At 32.4% G+C, this 21,970-nt stretch overlaps 1 protein-coding gene across 1 annotated transcript; it reads right to left on the bottom strand.

Moving 5' to 3' along the window:
• Positions 1-7,085: 7,085 nt before the first annotated feature.
• LOC25498271 (oleoyl-acyl carrier protein thioesterase 1, chloroplastic) lies at positions 7,086-14,592 on the bottom strand. The gene is made up of 7 exons (XM_013593156.3): positions 14,098-14,592; positions 12,297-12,430; positions 12,110-12,223; positions 9,771-9,866; positions 8,729-8,816; positions 8,514-8,582; positions 7,086-7,583 (listed from the first exon to the last, which is right to left on the bottom strand). Exons 1-7 carry the CDS (start codon positions 14,425-14,427, stop codon positions 7,305-7,307), a joined length of 1,110 nt encoding a protein of 369 aa, XP_013448610.1. The 5' UTR covers positions 14,428-14,592; the 3' UTR covers positions 7,086-7,304.
• Positions 14,593-21,970: the final 7,378 nt, after the last annotated feature.

Consider the following 21,970-nt stretch of genomic DNA (forward strand, 5'->3'; position numbering starts at 1 on the left):
AGATCCACTGGGGGTAAGTATTACATTATCATAATCCAAATAACAGTTAACATGAATATTTCAAGATAAACATCATGCATTTGATCAATAATAATCACACATTAATACTTACATCACATCCCAATATCTCGCATCAATAATCACCAATCACATGTGTCATGAACAAATATCAATTCACAGTTATTCATACACAATCACCAATCATATACATCATGAACAGTCACCAATCATAAGCCATGAACAATCATTAATCATATTTCATGAACAATCACCAATCACATGTATCAGGAACAAATATCAATTCACAAATATTCATTCACAATCATCAATCACAAACATCATCAATAATCATTCATCTCATTTCATCATCAATCACATATTTCACATAAGACTCATGTTATGATATGCACTTATTGACACATAAATGCATGTGGTACCAAATCTCAACAAGGTCGTCACCTTTCGATGCCACTTGCACATCGAATGTAAGGGCTCACACCTGCCTTACAATAATCTCGAAGTAAAAGAGTCATCCCTTTTACAGCAACAACGACTATGATGCATGGACATGTATAAGGACTCGATAATGCGACAACAATTCACAATCTCAACTCAATATATAGGACGACACCCAATTATATTGATTATCTCCACAACATTGCATTACCAAGAAAACATGCCCATACACAAATAAATCATAGTATTCACCATCACACATCAACATGATTATCAATAATCAACAATGTCATTCAACATCAACTATATCATATAGTTTCACCATTCCAAACAATTATCATATTCCAAGTAAGAGAACATACAACATCTCATGACAAATATCATATCCAACATATAACCATTCATAATCAACTATCACATATAGTTTCACCATTCAAGCATTCCTTACATTTCAAGTAAGATAACATACAACATCTCATGATAAACATCATATCCAATACAATTATTCATTCATACAACTTCACTTAGCCATATAAGAATAGTCACCACAATTCGTAAGACAATTAGTTCAAGAAACATTTCCAACCAAAGACCGTGTCAAGTGGCAAACGGCCAACATTGACAATTCCCAAGACAAAACAACATAGACAAGTTGAGAGTTCTCAAGCAACCTTAACCAATCATGTATTCATGAATTTAAGTTGCCTCCGGACCATTAAACATTAATCCAAGAACAACTTAAGTTCGTATGAAAACCCCATTTCACAACTTTTCACATTCCCACCCGAAATATCACCTTTTACATGATTAGAACAAATGAACTAAAACCAAATAAATAAACTCTAGGACCTCAACCATGTATATACACAAATCACATATGAGTGCAGTAGTGTATACATCAACGTTTCATAGGCCAACTCACTTAAATTCAAGTTTTGCAAAGATTCATATCATAAATGTTTCATTAAAGTCAAGAAAACACAAGGACTCACTAAGCCCTTAATACAAAGCTAATTCTTCCATAAAAACATCCCTAGATGATTAGGATAAAGTCCCTACACTTAGGAAGAAGTTTGGTAGTAATTGGATCAAAGAAAATTTGCATTTTTAAGGTTTCTAGGCTGCCAAAATCGCTTCATGACTCATAAGATCACTTCATGATTTTGACAGCATCAGACTGAGTAGAAAAATTTGATGTTACTGTCAAAATCGCCTCATGATTTGCGAAATCGCTTCATGATTCGACAACATCAGGCTATGCAGAAAATTTATTGTTTCTGTCAAAATCACCTCACGATTTGTAAGATCGCTTCATGATTTTGACAGTAGCAGACTATGCAAAATTCAACTTCTACGTTTTCGCGCATAAAAATCAAACCGTTAATCCGTTTTCGATGCCGTTTTCGCCTACATGCTCCTAACATTTGGCACTATCATAATCTACAAAAATTTCATGTTTCAACCATTCCAAAAGTCATTTTCCAAAACCTCACATACTCACTTATTGGCGAAAACGCTTAAACATCGACATTTCACACAAAAAACTCGTTTTCTCCCAAACAACTCAACTAACATAACCACAACATGAAAACAGAAATTCTCCTAGGTTCAATTCATCCAACAATAACAAAATTTCAGTCAACAACCATAAATATCAAAGTTCAATTTGGTCCTTCACATGAACATTTAACTCAACTTCATCAATTTCACAAAACCACCAACAACATCTTATTTCTCATCAACAATTATGATATATGAACACCCAAGCCATAAATCATAATCAACAACATATCTCAGCAACAACAACATCAATTACATATGATTTACATCTCATTTCAATCAAAACATATCAAATTTCATCAATTAAGTATAATTTCATAACTAAACATTTATACATACTTTGAAACATGTAATTTCACCCACAAACATACCATAATCATCAATTCATGCACAAGAAAATAGCATCACAACAAGAGCACGAATTTAGCAACAATTGTTCATCAACCCATTTTAATATAACATGAGAAAATGCAAAAATTGTACATGATTATGATAATAACTAACCCCCTTACCTTAGAAGAAGATTAACCCAAACTCTTGCTTCAATTTAGCTCCTAAGCTTACCCAATTGGATTCTTCAAGTTCTTCTCTCCAAAACCCTTTTTCTCTTCTCTTCACCTCTTTCTCTCTCTACCTCTCTCTAGAAATGTTTGTGAAATGAATGCATTGGTTCTTCTAACACAAATCTCCACTAATGGGCTTAACTGAGTTTCTAGTGGGCTTAACCCATTTCTATTCAAACCAAAAATATTACTACACTCCAAACGATATTTTAATTAATAACGGTAAAATGTCACTAACGGTAAAATCTAATCACTACACTAGTAACTTAGTAAAATAAAGGTTCTCACTAACTATTAAAATAATTCTCACCAAAATTACCATTTTACCCTTACCCGCCAAATGACCAAAATACCCTTATAATACGGTAATCCACGTAAATGCACCCGACGACAATTAATACACACAAGCATAAATAATCACACACAAACACAATTAAAAGTAATTAAAATAAATCTAGCTAAAAATCGGGCTGTTAAAATTGCTCACTCTTCTCAAGGCATATCTGTTTGTCAGAAAAAATATTGTCTGGATCTCCTCACTGATTCAGGTCGTTTAGCTTCCAAACCAGTTTCAACTCCTTCTGAGCCATCATGTAAACTGCATCAAGATTCCAGTGCTCCTTACTCTGATGTTCCCTCTTATAGAAGATTAATTGGTAGGCTGATCTATCTCACCAATACCAGACCAGATATCACTTTTGCCACTCAGCAGCTCAGCCAATTCCTTTCTTCTCCCACTGAGAAACATTTTCAAGCAGCTACTAGAGTGCTAAGATACTTGAAAAAGTGTCCTGGTCAGGGCCTCTTCTTTCCCAGAGATTCTTCTATGATGATTTCAGGCTTCTCAGATGCTGATTGGGCAGGGTGCCTTGATTCTAGAAGATCAATATCTGGTCAATGTTTTTATCTTGGTAAATCTTTAATTTCCTGGAGAACCAAGAAACAATTAACTGTTTCTAGATCTTCTTCTGAAGCAGAATACAGAGCTTTGGGTGCTGCTACTTGTGAACTTCAATGGCTCCTCTATCTTCTTAAGGATCTACATGTTTCTCTAATCAAACCTCCTGTGCTGTATTGTGACAATCAAAGTGCCATACACATAGCTGCTAACCCTGTTTTTCATGAAAGGACAAAGCATTTGGAAATTGACTGTCATCTGGTCAGAGAAAAGATGCAAGCAGGAATCATGAAACTTCTGCCAGTTTCTTCAAAAGATCAACTAGCAGATTTCTTCACTAAACCTCTCCTTCCTCAACCTTTTCATGTTCTTCTATCCAAGCTGGGAATGCTTGATATATACCATGTCCCAGCTTGTGGGGGACTATTAGAGAATGATAGGAATACTGTTAGTGAGATAACTTGATCAATCTGTTTCCATTCTTAGCTTATAGTATCATTGGTATTAGCTAGTTTCTAAGTGTTTGTATCACTATAAATACTTCTTGTATCAGACTTTTCATTATGAGAAATGAGAATATCTTTTCATAATTTTCCATAACAAAATGTGTATGATTACATCACAAAGTCATAACCTTTCTTACTTATATAAGTACAAGGTATAGACAAAATAAGATAAATACGTGAAACTAAATCTAAATTTCAAATCCTCTACTTTGTAAATCATGCATATCTCAATCATAGTATACATTAATATTGATGACTTCGTGTTCAAAAAAAATTAATATTGATGACTTTAAAAATAAACAACGATGATGAGAAATACTTTAACATAAAAATAAGTTAATTATCAATAATAACAATAATTAAAATATGTGATATTGATCGTCATCAACTCACTAAAATAACAACTACATTAGCAACTTGATTTCTAAACACTAATATACCTTGTTACAACATTCAAAACTCAAACCTACATACTAGTGATTCCCAATCAGAAATTAAACCTAAGTAGGATCATAATATGATTAAGAACTCCCTCTGATAGTAGAAGGTGAATTGGAGAAGAAGTAGAAGATGATGATAAGGATGTTTTGCCCTACTTCAAGTTTATATCGATTCCTTGCACATAAAGGGGATTCTCCCATCTCAACCAAATTTTTCCATACGCATAATCTAGAAATCGAAGCCATGACCACATGTTTAAGGGGTTCAAATTTGTTACTACTTCGATCAATTCATTGTTGGTGTTTTCAAGTAACACTTTATTATTACTATTTTTCACAATAGTTTCATATAAATTATATCCTTAACTAATAAGATTATGAATGAAATAAAATAATTTTTTTAATTTTTTTTTCTTCCTAAAGGCTGAATCAATATAAAGAGCAGAGGGGCCTGAACCCATTTACAAGCAGGAAAGTCTAGAGCATAGTATTGGGAGGGGGTAGACAACCAGTGACAAGCAAAACAAGGTAATCTTTAACCATTTTTAGCCAAAGCATCAACTACACTGTTACCTCCCCTATAAATCAAGCTATATGCAATTGATCCACCTATTCTCGAGAACCCAAGGAACAAACATCTTGCCTTCAAGAGCATGAATAACAACATTTTGAGAATCACTTTCTAACCATAAATTCTGCCAAATTTCTACAAAAGCTTTCTCGATAGCAAACATAGTTGTCGTTAATTCAATTGTGGTAACCCCGATATTTTGCATAAAGCCTCTCCAAGGATCAAAGAGTTATCATCTCTAAAGACCCCCCTCCCCCAATAGAGGCAGTTGGGGGAGAACCTACTAATGAACCATCAATGACCTTAAGCCTCCTAGTTGGGGTAGGAGACAACTTAAACTCAATTATCTACAAGGACTTGGGAGTTGTCGCAGTGATGTGGAATAGCTTGTTCACCAAGAAACCCTCCATTGAATTTGAGGGGGAATCAGAGTTCAGGATCAGAGAACTGCTGAAATTAACTTCTATGAGCTTGCTAATTATTCCCTACATATATAGAGGTTGATTCATATTGGAACCTTCTCTTGTTGCTCTCAATCCAGATGAGCCATAAGACATGAAGCTTAGCAGAAATCATGATATGTCTGACAGCACAACTCCAATTAACATGACCACTAAACAATAAGGAGTCCCAAGAATTGAAAACAATGGATTGATTTAGAAGTTTCTTGACACTCAAGAAAGATATGAACAAAGGTTTCCAAAGCTTTGTAGCATAGAAACAATGACACACCCTCTTTTTCTTCAATTCTCATATGTTGGAAGTTTATTATGCACAGATCTCTAAAGTAGGAAGAAAAAAAATGTCACCGATTTAAAATTCCTGAGATGGGATCTCTTTTATATGCAGTATCCCTTGCCCCCTAGACTTGTTGTTACTCATGAATGAGGTGGAAGTCTAAAGGGTTTCTAATGTGATTAGGAGGATTGTTACTATTTTGTTATCTATCATCATGGTATCATTTAAATGTGTTTACCAATGTGAGAATCATGGACTCCAAGTTTCCTTATGATGCGATAGTTTTTTAGAATATAAACATGAATGTGAAAACTATAACTTGATAGAACAATCAATTATCCAAAACACGAAAGTGACTGATAGGCATATGAATGTGACTGAACGTATGAAGGCACTTTGCAACAAGAAACGCAAACAAAAGAACATTCTCTATGAGAAACTAATTTGGGATTTGGTTCCTTTAAGGGGGTCTTATATTTTTCACTTCTTGGCACCATGCATCAATTTAAAATTTATATTTTGTTGAAGTAGAGGGTAAGAACAATGTTTTTGACTAATATAAAGGCTAAGAACAATTTTAATGTTAAAACTGTTATTGCTTGTGTTTTAATACTCCACTTATTTGACACTTTAATGCATACAACTTTAATTTTATCATTATTCTTTCGTGTTTACAGCAGTCTTGCTCAAATAATGGAACCATAAAGGAACTTTTATCTAAATTATAGATTTTATGGAAAAAGGAAGATGGAATAAAAAATTATCTCAAAAGTTGTCCCAAAATAAGATCGAATAAAAAGGAAAAAAAAAATGGAATAAGTGTTTGATTTGACGGCGATTGAAATTGATAGTGATTTTCATAAACACCCCAATCCAAACATTTCGAAAAAAAGGAAAAAACTCAAATGTCTTGTACGGATGCAGTAATTCTTCACTCAAGAGGAAAAAATTACAAGCTCATAGGTTTTATGGAAAAATTAAATGTAAACAATAATTCAAGTTACACAAGAAACTACTCAAGTAAAATTTACTTTTTAGGTTCATTCATTTAACGTTGTATGTGGTCAATGTTATTAACCATATACATCATTAAATAAATGAACCTAAAAAATCAATTTTGCTTATATTTAGAATCGGATGGAGTATTGTTTAAATAACTCAGTCATTTTGTCAACAAAAAAATACTTATAATTATTACAATATTCTTTTAAATTTGTTTTATAAATACTAGTTGAGAAATCTATTCAAATTGATTCAATGTTGAGAAAAGTTTACTCAAGGAATAATTGATAAATCCTAAGAGACGGGTAATAATTCTTCACTTAACAAGAAAACATTACAAGCTTATAGGTCTTTGTGGAAAAATTAAATGAAAACTTAAGGAAAAACACTAATTTCAAGTCACACAAGAAACTATTGTTTAAATAACTCAATTATTCTGTCAAACAAAAAACCACTCATAATTAATTATTACAATATTCTTTTAATTTTGTTTTATAAATACTAGTTGAAAAATCTATTCAAACTGGTTCAATGTTGAGAGAAATTTACTCAAGGAATAATTGATAAAACTTATCTAGCCGCCTTTTTTCTCCATTCTGTTCGCCCCCGGTTTATTTCAAGTCCTTCATTAGACAATCTAAGTAGATGAAGAAACTGTTGGCGTTCTTGTTTGTCGTCCATTGCTTTACCAGATCCATTTGTACTTTTGAGTTCTGGAACAACCTCAGCGCCTTCAAGTGCTTCCACACTTGTTAGTGAATCAACTATGTCGTTTTGTTGGCATTCTCGTCTGTAATCTAAGGTAATACTCTGCAACTCATAGCTATCGATGATTTCTTGAGGCATGCTCTGTCAAAGTAACACAGTTTGTTAGCTATATTCACACCAACGCATGACATATCTAAAAGCTTTTAATGTTGTGCTGTAAAAATTGTATATAGGAACCAGTATAGTTGTGCATTATGAAATAAATAACAATATTTCATTTTGAAGAAATAAAATACATGTAAGCATCCAAAACATAGGGAAAAAGGTAAATACATGCAAGAGCATGAATGTGTAATTTAAACTTTGACCAATGATTTAAAAATCCAACTGGACATCGAACAAGTGAGACCTCCAGATCATGGTTCAACTGCTTTAAACCACTCAAACCAAAACGAAACCGCAATCAAACCAAAGAAAGTACTGATTCACAGTTAAACCGGCTAAACCAGCCCGATCAGTTTTTAAAATATTGATTTTGACCCAAAAATTCCACTAATTAAACATTCACTAAATTATGTATCGACAAAACATCAAAAGTGACTTTTTAAGTAATTGTTCTCATAGTCAAACTCTTAGAAGTGAGGCGGCAGTGCATGAACACACGATAGTGTAAAAATATTTATACTGACAGTGGATCATTACCAAGTCCTATGAGTAAGACAAATACTCTTCCAACATAGGCATCCATCAACACATACATACACACAGAAGGTAGGGAACGGTTCACGCTGATATAAAACTAGATAACAGCATGGGATGGCAAAATTGAACCAAGATAGACACGCAGTCAAGAAAATGACATTTTTTTCTATTTTAAAAAATATTACACCTCAAAGTTAAAAATATTGGGTGAAAAGAATTAATTATGAAATTGAAATTAAATGGAACATGATATGCAAAACTTGGTTTTGTATGAAAGTATGTCCTATGGTGTTGGTAGATCCAGAGTTCCAGACTCATTAAATGGTGAAAAGAATGTATTTCAATGAATTAAAGAGAGTGAAAAATAACCTCAAGCACCCATCCAATATAGGCGACATTGTTAACATGCTGATTCATGTCGAGATCGGATCTTCTAGGCTGCAATATTAAGGGGAAAATGTGACAAGGCGAAATGCTAAAATGTGTTGGATTTGCCAACTTTTTTCTGTCAAATGGAATTCCTTATTTTGTTCCAGATAAAATAATAGAAAAGGAAGAAGATTCTTCAAGCCAAATGATCATACCATAAGACCAAGTCTAGAATTATGAGCAGGATCTCCCAATTTTGGAATTTTCTTTAAGCAATTACTATTTTCCTCAGGAATTGCCAACCTAAAACCACAGAAAAGAATAGAGAAAAGAGAGACAAAAGTTAATTAATCCCTTGAATTGATATTTACATATATAAAATAATAAGCACATTTACATTTACAAGAACAATAATAATTAGTTATACACTGTTTCTTATGATGCCAAACTTCCGAATTATACATCCATTCCTATAATTCCAATGAAACACGCTTCATCTGTCCCATAATGAGTGCTGCATTTGTAAAAACAATTTGTCCTAGATTGAAAGTCATTTTCAGTTTTCAAAGTAATATTAATTACTTTTTTCCAATTTTACCCTTCAATCAATAATATGTGCATCACCCCTAAGTCAACCTACACTCCTTCGCCGAAAAATCTTTATTTCCAACAAACAAAAACTTTAACCTTCAAATTGCCAAGCTAGAGAAACTTGATTCAACACTTGCTAAAGCACAAGCTTTGAGAATCACATAAAGTGTTGGATTTATATTCATAATAACTCCTGGGACTTTATGATTTCAAAGACACGGGATCCTAAAAATAGCCATGTGAAACATGTGTCCTAGAGTTTATATCATTATCCTATGATGAGTGCCTAATGAGTGATGCCCCGTATCACCTAGTAAATGGCATGAGCTGCAGCTCAAGACAAATCATTTCAAGAAGGTAGTCTCCTCCGCCTGATTCTAAATAAAAGTTATAATGCACCATTTTGGAACAAACTTTTGGTGCATGCAAGAACAGAAGATATACTTTATTAAGTTCTGGTAAGAACTCGTAAAGATACAGACGATATTATGATGTGTGACCCTTTGCATTAGTGGACTCAACTCAAGAACCCCAAAAAGTATTTTCTCCTATGCTTTATCAAACGTCTTTTTGTTAGTGACAATTTTACTACGTAAAGAAAAACAAAATGCAAATTCTGAACACATTGCAACGCACTGTCAACAAAGGGTAAAGAAAAGTACCGACCTTAGCTCTCGAGGACAGTAAACTAAAAACTCGTCTCGAACATCGTCAGACACTTTTTGTAGTCGCCTTGTGTCCTCATTCATCATTACCCACTTGCTGAAACAATAAATATAGGTGGTTATCTTTATGGAAGCATCTAATACAAAAGACTGCATATGAGAGCATTGCATACAACACTACTTACACCTATCAAAATTTAAAGATGCATCAATTTACATGATGTGAAGAAATTAATTGTTAATCATAACAAGGACCTCGCTTTGGCAAGAGCTTCATAGCAACAGTTTGTCCAAATTTAGATCTTAGGACAGCAATATTTCTTTGCTGCAAGTGTTTATAGAACTCACAGCATCCTTGTGACTTTTACAATAATCAGTATCTTGATACTGCTGAAAGAGCATAGGTTATAGTCTTAATACCTCTGAAGCACGGGTACGCTGAGTTGGTTGAAGTACCAGTACCGGTACAGCACGGGTACGTATCAGGTGTGTACCCTGTTTGTGTTTTTGTTTTTTGACTGGGTACAAGCCAACGGATACGGTATGATGCGGCACAGGTACAGATGGGTGAGTGACGCAGACTTAATTGTTGAAGTGTGGTGAGAACATGCAGGTGGAATGACGACATCGTCTGAGTAATTGCTTTTAAGGGATCTTTTCAAAATAATTTCAAAAGCTTGTAAAAGGTAAAATCTGAAAGTCTGAAAGAAAAAAAACTACTAATATTTCATGAATATGTGAAAGAAGGCTGCTCACCCAGACTTCTAAGACTTGAAAAGTTGAAGGCTATTTCGTGAGTTCATATATGTGCTCAAACTACCTTTTCTTTCTTTTTTTTATTAGACAGAAGTCCCTATGCACTTTTTTTTTCGTGTATGAAAGTACATGTGCACTTCAATAAGAGGAAGAACAAGGTTCTTAATTAGATGGTTATGCCTCTGTTTTGCATTGAAAGTGTTTCATCCCCACTCTGTTTGGTATTTTATCTCCACCTGTTTTGCCCATTTTTATTATATGGAGAATGCTAACTAGTGCCCCAAGGGCATTGGTTAAGCATCCTAAACAAGCAAGTTTTGGTGTAAAAGGTGTGTAATCATTACTTAATCAAAAGTAACATCTTATATTTTCAAGACAAAATTTCTATTTGTCGATTCCTTAACCAATGCCCTGAGGGCATTGGTTAGCAAGACCCTTATTATATATATTATAGTACAAATTATTTTTAAAATTATATTGACATTCTCGTACTTAGTTTATTTAAAATTTACATATTCCCGTACCCGTATCATACTGTACCCGTCCGTACCTATATAACATAGCCTAATGAGAAAATAAATTTTTCAAGAACAAAAGGACTGATAAGTGCTGGAAGCCTTGGCACAGTGTTTGGACTTGTTGCTATGTCATATACGTATCCGACACGCATATTATGGGATATGCCGGATAGCAACCGTGCACAAAAACAAAAAATTGATGATATGTTGGTACACCGATTTTATTAAAAAAAAAAAATTAAATTTCTCCCTTCCCCAAATTTTATTTTAAAAAATAAATAAATAAATTACCACTACTAAGATTTATTGTTTACTATTACAATTATATTGTGGAATTTTTATTTTTGTATGTACGTATCTTAAACGTATCGAATCCTGGATTTTATAAGGAACAACATATCCCCGTATCCGATACTCATCATAGGGTCTGACCCTTCCGCATGGAGAGCTTCAAAGGACAGGGGTAGTTTTTTAAGAGATTGAATTATTGAAAAATAAATAAAGAAAAGGATACTCGGTAAAGTTTCTTGGAAATCAAAAGGTGATCAGATATCATCATACACAATGAAGGGATATCCTACCAATTGGTAACAGTTGATACCTGTTAACAATATAGGGTTTCAGAGAGAGAGAGAGAATAACTCAATAAAGCGGCTAGGGTTTCACTGGAATGATGATGGTATGACATGACCGAAGGTTACAAGAGAATAGTAAAACCTAAAAACACTCTACTAACTTAGTAACATAAAAAGTCCAATAACATAAGCCCTATTATCTAACAATACCAATAGTATCAATCAATGAAGCACTCACTCAGTCACCGGACACGACATCAATAATAATTTAGAAAATAGAAGTATAGCGTCATTACAAGTGTCAGGGTCGGACACTTGGATGTTTTCAATCTGTAGTGTCGCTGCTACATTAGATTACGATCATTGAACTCAAAGGTGCCATATCAGAAAAACTCAGCACCCTTTAGTGTATAATAATATCAAACATTGAATTATAACGACGACAACAAACTTGTACCATGACCATCCTAATTTAAAAGGTAAATTTGTACCTCGTTGCTCTTCCGATGACTTCATTGGTTGCGTAGTCTTTGATTATAAAATCACGCCTTGTTCCAGCCCGTCCTTCTGCTTGACACCATGTCTCTATCTCAACAACATCACTCCTGTTGGAATCATTTAAATTAGGTTTTTCAAATCAAAGTTTCGAATCGAGCGTTGTAAAAGAACAAAACCAACCATGCAGGGTATTTGTAGACTTCAATGTGCATGCGAGCTGTCACCCATATGAGATGATATTTTCTCATGGTAGTGGTTGTTGCAAAACCATCAGTTGAAAATCCAACAATCTGAGCATGATTACATCCAACCTCCTGCAGCAAAAAGTTACCAGACATCTTAAAATTGTGGAATACAATCGCACATTTTTTGTTTTTGAAGAAAAGTACAATAGCACACATGTATATAGCATTTGCAAAACTCATATGTTCTGTTTTGTCATGTTCTAACGTGTTTTTGGCAAGTACTAACATGTCTATCAACGCTACACTACCGTACTTAGACAGATTAAGTTCTTCCTATGTTGAGCTATGACTGGCTTTTATTTAATTGAACAGCCTCTTAAAGACATTCCAATTTGATAAAACAAACAATGATATGTTTACCCAATAAACAACGGAATTCAAGAAACCTAAGAACAAGTTAATAATAGGCAACAATTTTGACCAGCAAATAGTGATCACCAGAAGTAGTCCATAATTTTTTTTAGAAAATAATTCATAATTTAATTGACAAGAGAAACATTTGCACATGATATAATTCAGTAAACGATTTATATCCAAATTTCAATGTTGTTTATGCCTAAACTTCTCAATCCAGAAAGGAGTAGACCTGCAATATCAGCAATCTATCGCTCAATAAAGAACATGCATTAATTTGCTCAAATGAGAAGGCAGATGAAAGCATGCTAGCTTTTAAAAGAGTACAAACAAGTTAATAATACAAAATTGGTACTGGAGAAGGTTTTTGGGTAAATTTTCCAAATTCAATATATATTATTATAATACTCGCAAAATTAAAAGTACATTAATCATAAGTATTCTTTTATCATTCACTAGAAAAAAAACACTCTCAACAAATTTGAAAGATTTCTCTATTTTCCCTCTAATCTCATCCCTCCTAAGCCCTCCCCTCCCTTCCCCTCCTAACTCACAAACAAAGCCTTATATTCTTTTTTATCTCTTGTTTTAAATATTTGATATTTCCATTACCTATACACAAAGAAGAAAGATAAAAGCACATTTTTTCATTATCTTAATCCTCCATGTATGAATCTCAGTGCCAAGAAAATCTGCACCAATAAAATTGCCAGAAAACAGCAAACAAAACCTCAAAAAACTATAATATAAAATGAGATTCATTTCTATGCACTAACGGCGTAAAACAAATTTATGCATGCAAGCCACACCATAACACAGTGGTTAGTTTTTAAAATATCTCTACTACACGTTGAGATGCGATGCGATTAAATAAATTTGAAAAAATAGATCTACACGATCGGTGTAAAATAAATCAAATTCTTATAGAAAACCAGAAATAATCTCAAAAAAAAAAAACATGTTTATTTTTTGCACATTCATGAAAGAAACAAAAATTCCACTTCATACTCCAACAATGTCACCTTTGAAGATGAATCAGAAACACCAAAGCTATGAATTACCACAAAGACACCGGACACAACACCGACACTAGTAATAATTTTAAAAAATAACATAATTGAATATAATCACATGCATCTGTGTCTTGCCATTGTCGAACACAAAACAGCGTCTTCTATCAGAAATGTCGATACTACAAAACCCATAATCTTAAAATCACACACAAACCACAATCAATTAAAAAAGCATTAAACTTTCACTCACCCATCATTAACATTTGGATCAAAAATTTCACTCACCCATCTTTAACAATTTGATCAGAAATTCAGATCAACAAAAAAATTAACAAATTTAACAATCAAAATTATAAAAATTATAAAAACCTGCAAGAGATTAGCAACGGTTTCAACAGTAGCAGTTTTATTGATTCCAACTTCATAGCTCCTAACAATGAACTTCTCTTTATACGACAATCCATCCTCAGATAAGCTCCCAAGCCGCAACCGGTTCGCCAAACTCCCAATATCCGCTTCAACCCGGTTCACCACCGCACCGTCCTTAGCTGACGCCACAGCCTGAACCGGATACGCCTTTGTAGAACGGAATCCTTTAACTGAGCTCCGGCCGGTAAAAAATGAAGTGGGTCGACCCATAAACCCACATTGAGACATGAGGTGAACCCGGTCCACTCCATTGCATGGAAGTTTCAACATTATTAAAAAAATAAAAAAATAAAAATGAAATCTGAGTCTGTGTTAACAATGAAGAATTGAGAATCGAAAGAGATGAAATTTGAATTGAAATGGGTTCGAATTTAAGGAGGATGTTGAATTGAATTAGATAGAGATGGGAAAGAAGAAATGTGGCACGTGTTCAAGTGTGGGCTTTTATAAATACCAATTTGCCCTTTCTTTCTGACATTTATGATTTTGTAATTTTCTTTTTCGTTATGCTCGAGGAATACAGGAATACTGTCACAATTTAAACGTCAAAAAAAATAAAAAATAAAAACTATAACAATGTCTATTGTTTTATGGGGATGGGATTTCCAGCTGTAATATTTACCCGCAGTTATACGCTGTAGCTGTTCTACACCGTCTGATCTGAAATGAATGGTTAAGATTTGATATTGTGTGAAATTGTTAAAATTTATGTTGTGAATTGGAACCGTCAGATCATGGATTGATGGCTGAGATTTGCTACTGCGGCAAACTGTGTGAATTTGCTACAACGGTAAATCCTGATCCTGTTTTCTCATAGTAACTGTTATAATGTGTCATGCTAGCCGTGTCATCAGGGCAATGGTTAAAAAATTATATAATTAGAAAACTTGTCTTGAAAATATATTCTCTTCGATCATTATTATAAACAAAAGTTCGCTTTTTAGATTCATTTAATAAATTATAGTATATGAAGTCTATATATAGATCACATAGATCATTTATTTAATAAATGTAAAAAAATCAACTTTTACTTATAAAGTTATTACTATTTAGCATTCTCCCCATTACTATTTTTTTTAAGCAAATTAAATAGTTGATTCTTCAGCATTTTCTACTACAAGGAGTGTTAGAAAAAAGACAGAGAAAATATATATTTTTTGCTTAATTACCTTTTTGGTCCTCTAACTATTTAGTTGGTATTGGATTGGTCCTCTAACTAAAAATTGATTTATTTCGGTCCTCTAAGTTTTTTGCCGTTACTACATTTATTCCTTTCTGTTAGTTTTAGTCGAATAAACGTTAGGGTTTGTGTTATGTGGGTATTTGACCTCCTGTTTCACACATACATATGAACCATAACAGTTACCAATAATATCAGTCAATATTTAATCATAATGCATTAACAAGAAATATGACCAAAATGATACTAATAAATAAAGTTAGAGGACCCACATAACACAAACCCTAACATTTATTTGAATAAAACTAAGAGAAATGACTAAATGTAGTAACGGTGAAAAACTTAGAGGACCGAAATAAATCAATTTTTAGTTAGAGGACTAATCTGATACCAATTAAATAGTCAGAGGACCAAAAAGGTAATTTAGCCTTTTTTTTAAAGAGCCAAGAGAAAATATGTTACATCATAAATTGAAAACGTTTCATTTAGAAACTAGGGAGTAAAAATTGTAAAACGAATTATGTGTACATGTGAAATTCGTTTAATCATCTAAATTATGTGCTTCATTGTGGATGGTCTTACTTCACTAAAAAAATCATTATTAATAATGAATTTCATTTATTCATCCGTCAAATCAATTGTTTATATAATTTTAAAGCTATTTCATATTTAAAATGAATGTGTAATAATATTTTAAAAAACATATTTAAATGTAAATAGTTATATATACTACATAGTTATGTATTTCAGATTTATATAAATTTTTGTGGTTTTGTAAAAAAATTAAAAAAAATTGTGGTTGTTGCAGATTTGTTCCACCCCTCACAGGTTGGATTCGACATTTCCTCTCCAGTGGTCAAGCTTCAACAGGCGTTCCCAACCTATTGTTGTTGTTATTGGCATTCTTCAAGGTCCAATAAGGGTCGAGTGTTTGTGCTGCTCCAAATTTTTCTAGATGATGGTGGTTTCTACCACCACACCAGAAGGAAAGGTTGGTCGATCATAAAATCTCTTTTGGATTGGTTCAAAAGTGTTGTTGGGTGGTTTTCTGTCGTCGCATCAATAGCTTTGTGGTGTTTCATTTCAATTTAAAATCTAGATCTTTAATCTGGATATGGTTCTAACTCTCAAAGATGGTGTCAAATCTCTTGCTTCTGTCGTTGTCTTATTTGTGTCTCTCTGATTTGGAAACAGACAGTTTGGCTTGAAAGGGTGTTTAGATTTGTTTTTGTTTTGCAGGGAGTGTGGTACTTGGATCCTTCTGTGATGGTAGTCCATTCATTCGTCAGTTTGTAATGCTCTGAACTCTCTCCTTTTTTTTTTTTTTTTTTTTGCAATTCAGTTTCACGTTTGTATGCGAGTTCGTCGGATTGTATGTGGTAGTGTTTGTTTGAAGTTTTGTTTAAAACTCATTTTATTTCTCTATTTTGTACCACTTTTGTGTTGTAATTTTATGTATCATCCATTAGAGTTTGATTTTATGTTTATACTGGGTCAGATTTTTGCCCCGAGTCTTGTATATCCTTTTTTATTTTTGTAAAATTTCTATTTCTCTTAAAAAAGAAAACATGACTAATATATTATGACAATAATTAACTGTTAGAACAAGATTAATAAAATTTATTATTAATATGAAATGAGATATAAATTAGAGTAACTCGTCTCATAGTCAATTTTATAAGTTAACTAATATATTATTTCTCTTATTATTAACAAAAACGAGTATTATATCCGTCCTTAATTATAAGATTCTTTTGAGAATTTTTTTTGTCCCTTTTAATAAGACATTTTTTTCTATTTCTAACTACATTAATTAGAGTAACTCGTCTCATAGTTAATTTTATAAGTTAACTTATAGTTGATTTGTTAAAAAAAATAGTTTATAGTTGATGATTTATAAGTTAATTTATATTTGGTAGCGAATAAGTTAATTGATTGAATTTGTAGTGTTTGATAAAAATAGCGGTTGAAGTAACTAATAAATATGAAATGACAAAAAAAATATTTAATTGATATTTATTTTTTCAATAAAGATAGTAGGGATAAAATTGAGACAAAAAATATGAGTTATAAGTATTTGCATTAGCTAGCTTATCAAATAATATTGTAAGCTCATAAAAATAAAATAAATTCGTGAGAAAATGACTATTATTAAACATGTATTTTCTAACCATCAAAGTTTATAAGATATAAGTTATAAGTTTTATTTTTGAAGAAAAGATATAAGTTATAAGTTCAAATATATATCTTATCAAATAGACCCTTAAAATCTATATATCCCACTAGAGAATGGCCAAATTAAACATAAAAGTCAACATATATAAAATATGAAAGGTACTTAAAGAAAGTTCATAAATAAAATGGGCAAGGGTCGCGATCATATATATGATGAACTATAGGTGGACAATTAGAGCATGGTCAGACTATAGATAGAAAATATGGAAGGTCTATTATACCCAAGATATCTACAGCTAACCCAAAAATGTTGGGATAGAAAACCCTCACAACTTCGTGATTGTAATTACAACAAAGTTCCTACTCAACCAACAATTGTTGTCACCTAGCATTGCCATGTGACGGTGTTGTCCCACCATCCTCCAATGCCACGTGGCAGGAATAAAAAGAAGAAAAAATTATAGATACAAAAGAAAACTAATTTAATAGCTTCAATTTTTTTATTTTTTTATGGTGACCGGAGTTTAAATCCAAACCTTACATATATTATGCATTGTCTATATCAACTGAGTTAAATTTTTTATAGCATCAATTACTGCTTCACTGATATATTATTTTATTATTAAAAATCTAATATATTATTTTATTTAAAAAAAACTAATATATTATTTGTATTAGAAAAAAAAAACGAGTATTAATATGTTCATATCGTCTTTCTACTTCATTTAATTGTATGTATTAAGATATAATTTTTATCTATGACCTCATATCCCAATAAAAAGAAATTAATACAATTTGTCATTCAAGAGATAAACATAATTTATGTTGACATTATAGTATTTATTTTAAGTTGTAGAAAAATGTATAAAATAATTAGGGTATGTTTGTAAATAATTAATTAATGCATTTGAAAATTTAAGGAGGGTTTTATAAAATAAAATAAAAAGACAAAAAAAAAATATCACAAGGCCATATATTTAGGGATAAGGATAGTGGTAATTTCCTTCATATAAGCACTTGATTTTTAAAATATAAATAAGCAAAGATAAATACATGTAAATAATTGGAGGTATGTTTATAAAGAAATTAATCCTTAACGAACCTAAGATATCTGGATTAAGACTTGCTTGAGTAGTTGAAGATGACATCGATTGATCAATTTTCTATATAAAGGGTGATGTACCTATAAATATTTTAACAATCAAGTAAGCGTCATGGGTGTGAGGTTTTAAGGGTTAGGGATAATGTATTTGGATATGAACCACGAGTTAGGCTGTATAACAAGAGGATTAGAATTTTAGGATCCAAAACCCTGGTGGAAATCTTCTATGATAGGACATATATGGATATATCATAACATGATCTTGATCACACGGTCCTGATTTTCATCACTGCTCTGGTTCGAGTTTGTCTTTATAGTGTGTTCATGATATGATCCACTCTTATGATAATGGCCCGGGAATCTGATATGTTAGCTTAGTGGATTGGGCTTGGCCCAGCCCGAGATAGTTTCCCTCAAAGTCATTAGTTGAGGGAGTCAGATGATGAATTAATCTCGAACAGAAAAGAGAATGATTGGGTTCCTAAGCATTACACGTGAAAGGAATGTTGGTTCCTATGGCCTATTGGGTTTCTTGTCATAGGAGGGATGTAGTTATAATTTTTTTTTTGAATAAAACCAAATATAGAATTTTAATGATCATTTCGGTTTGTTGATGGATTTAATATGTGTAGCCGCATTAATTTCCTTTAACGAATGTCACATTTTCTAATCTTTATTTGAATTGTATCCCTAAAATGTCTTCGAGTACAAATAACATGTAAGGATTTTGATGTTGCTCATGTCTTAATGACATCGAGATATGGAAAGGGAGTGATGATGCTTTTGATTCGAGGTGACCTTTGGATTGTTTTATCTAAAACATGTGTCCAATATTCATATACTTGAACAATTTAGGATCATGTAAGTATTTATGTATTGTGTTGATCTAGACATGACCATAACTGTTAGATGAGACGATTTTTCATTTCTAATGATGTAGGACACTGATATCAGACTAATTATAATCGTCGAATGAAGTTTTCTCACTTCATACCAATCAAAGTCGTAGGATGAAGACAATTTTGGTTTTTGATCTGGTGTGTGGTGCTGATCTTTGACCATTCAAAATTGTCGAATAGAGCGTATCTAGCCTTGAACCAATCATAATCATTGGCTGAAGGTATCTTTTTGTTTCCCATCTGATTCGTTGAATTGCTATAAAATGGGAGAAAATGGTTTATTTCACTTTCTTTTAAAACTACCTCTCTTTGTTTTCTATTCTATGAAAATCACCATTGTTGCAAAGAATATTTCTCCAATTCTCTCATTCTCATATGACATGGGTGGTGCTCCTTGCTCTTGATTTATCTAGTGTTCTTGGAGTACTTCCATTGTTCTTCCATCTTTTTTGGTGAGATATTCCATCATGTTTTCGTTTTGATCATATTTCCACCATACTCTTCATTGTTTTGCTTTTTGTTTGAATTTTTTTATTGCTTTCTATGGTTTGCTTGTTAGAATTTTGTTTATTACATTTTTAGTTCCATTGATCTTCATCTTAGTTTTTCATTCACATCTCTGCTTGTTAAGTCGTTATGTATTTGTTTGTTGATTTTTTGTTGCCCCCATCTACTACCCACTGTCTCTAATGGTGGTATTTGCGGTGAATGTGTTGTGTTTGTTCCCCAAAGCACCATTTTTTTTTTTTTGTCCTGATGCAATGGTGGTTTGCGTCGTCGATGCCTTAAAGGACTCCTTAAATGGTAGTTATTAGGACTGTACATGAGGCTGCCATTGTTGTTTTGTGATAGTCTACTTCTTTTTCAAATTCTTAGTTTGTTGAGGGAAACTTCTTAGCTCTTTCACATAAGGTTGAAAACAGGGGTAGTCAAGGTTTTTTCTCGAACTCACTCTTTCTTTTGTGTGGACAAATATGAAATGGTGAAGAAGGTCCAATATCCCCTATGTCCGCTTTATACACATTGGTCTCGTAGGAGATTTTGGGGAGTCAAGACTTTTGAAAAGGAGCTCTAGAAGGACAAGAAAGTTTAGATGAAGATGAGTGGGTGGTACATTTGATAAAGATTAAAATGAACAAAATCTTTGTAGAGAGTAAATTTTAAAGGAGGAATACTTGCTTGGTGACAACTCCAAATGATTTTTATTTCGACACACACAAATGACAAGAAATACTTAAATAATATATTATTCTAAATAGTTAAATAATAATAAGTTCTTTCACATGTTTTCTCAAAAAAAAAAAAAAGTTCTTCTCATGATCCTTTAAAAAATAATAAAAATTATTCTTATGTTTGCGCTTTTTATTTCTCACTTTTAGAATATTTGGGCGACTTTATGTTGAGTTTTTCTACTTGCACCCTAGTTAATCATGGTTGCACCCCAAAATGACAAGATTACCCTTTCATAAAATTTGATTTTCAAAAAGCCTATTCCTTCTTTTTTGGTTACACCCCAAAACCCTTCTTCCAAAACCATAATTCTCCAATTGATCGATTGTGTTCTACGAAGATTTTCAAAACCATACTTTCTCACGTCCATTCATGATTTCAAAGAAAATTCGAAGCAAATCAGGTTAGCAAGTGTTGTTCTTCAATCGATTGTGTTTTTCTTGTTATGGGTTCTCAGTTCTGATTTTGTGTTTTCCTTGTTCTGCGATTCACAGTTCTGCGATTTTGTAAACTCAGTTTAAGTAGGTTCATGTAAACTCAATTTAAGTAGGTTCATGCAAACTCAGTTTAAGTAGGTTCATGCAAACTCAGTTTAAGTATGTTCATGTAAACTCAGTTTAAGTAGGTTCATGTTAACTCAGTTTAAGTAAGTTCATGTAAACTCAGTTTAAGTAGGTTCATGTAAACTAAGTTTACATGAACCTACTTAAACTGAGTTTAAGTTAACCTTGCCAATGTAAATTAAAACCGTAATGGTACAGTGCATCAGTGCAGTTGAAGGAAAAAAATTGAAACTAGCAAATAGAAGAAGAAATTCACTTGCTTATATCCAATTGAGTATGGATGAAAAATATTTTGATTCACTCTTTAATTTTCATGGAGATTGATATTGAACATCAAATTGTTTGATCAATAGCTTTGTGGGGTGAAAGAGGTGAAACTCACTGACAATGAATAAAATTAGGGTTTTAAGAAAATTTATATAAAAGGGCAATTTTGGTATTATAATTTTTTTTTAAGAAAATTTGGGTGTAACCAGAAAAACATGGGGTGTAAATAGAAAAACTCCTTTATGTTTAGTAACTTTGTTTCTATCTATGTCATAATCAATAATATTCTCTCATCAAAATAATTTATTTTAATCATTCATCTAAAAGACACCAAATCACAAAACTCATCAAATTTCAAAATCACCAAATATTTTCCCTTTTAAGTGATGCTGCCGGA

The sequence above is a fragment of the Medicago truncatula genome, chromosome 7, assembly GCF_003473485.1.
Source record: "Medicago truncatula cultivar Jemalong A17 chromosome 7, MtrunA17r5.0-ANR, whole genome shotgun sequence".
Lineage (NCBI taxonomy): Eukaryota > Viridiplantae > Streptophyta > Magnoliopsida > Fabales > Fabaceae > Medicago > Medicago truncatula.

What these genes read in the sequence shown, in the direction of transcription:
- LOC25498271 (XM_013593156.3), bottom strand. Translation starts at nt 14,427, where the DNA reads ATGTTGAAACTTCCATGCAATGGAGTGGACCGGGTTCACCTCATGTCT. An exon ending in CCGTTGCTAATCTCTTGCAG is followed by an intron (nt 12,431 to 14,097) that starts GTTTTTATAATT and finishes TTTTTGCTGCAG; the next exon opens with GAGGTTGGATGTAATCATGC. An exon ending in TACTGTCCTCGAGAGCTAAG is followed by an intron (nt 8,817 to 9,770) that starts GTCGGTACTTTT and finishes CTGTGGTTTTAG; the next exon opens with GTTGGCAATTCCTGAGGAAA.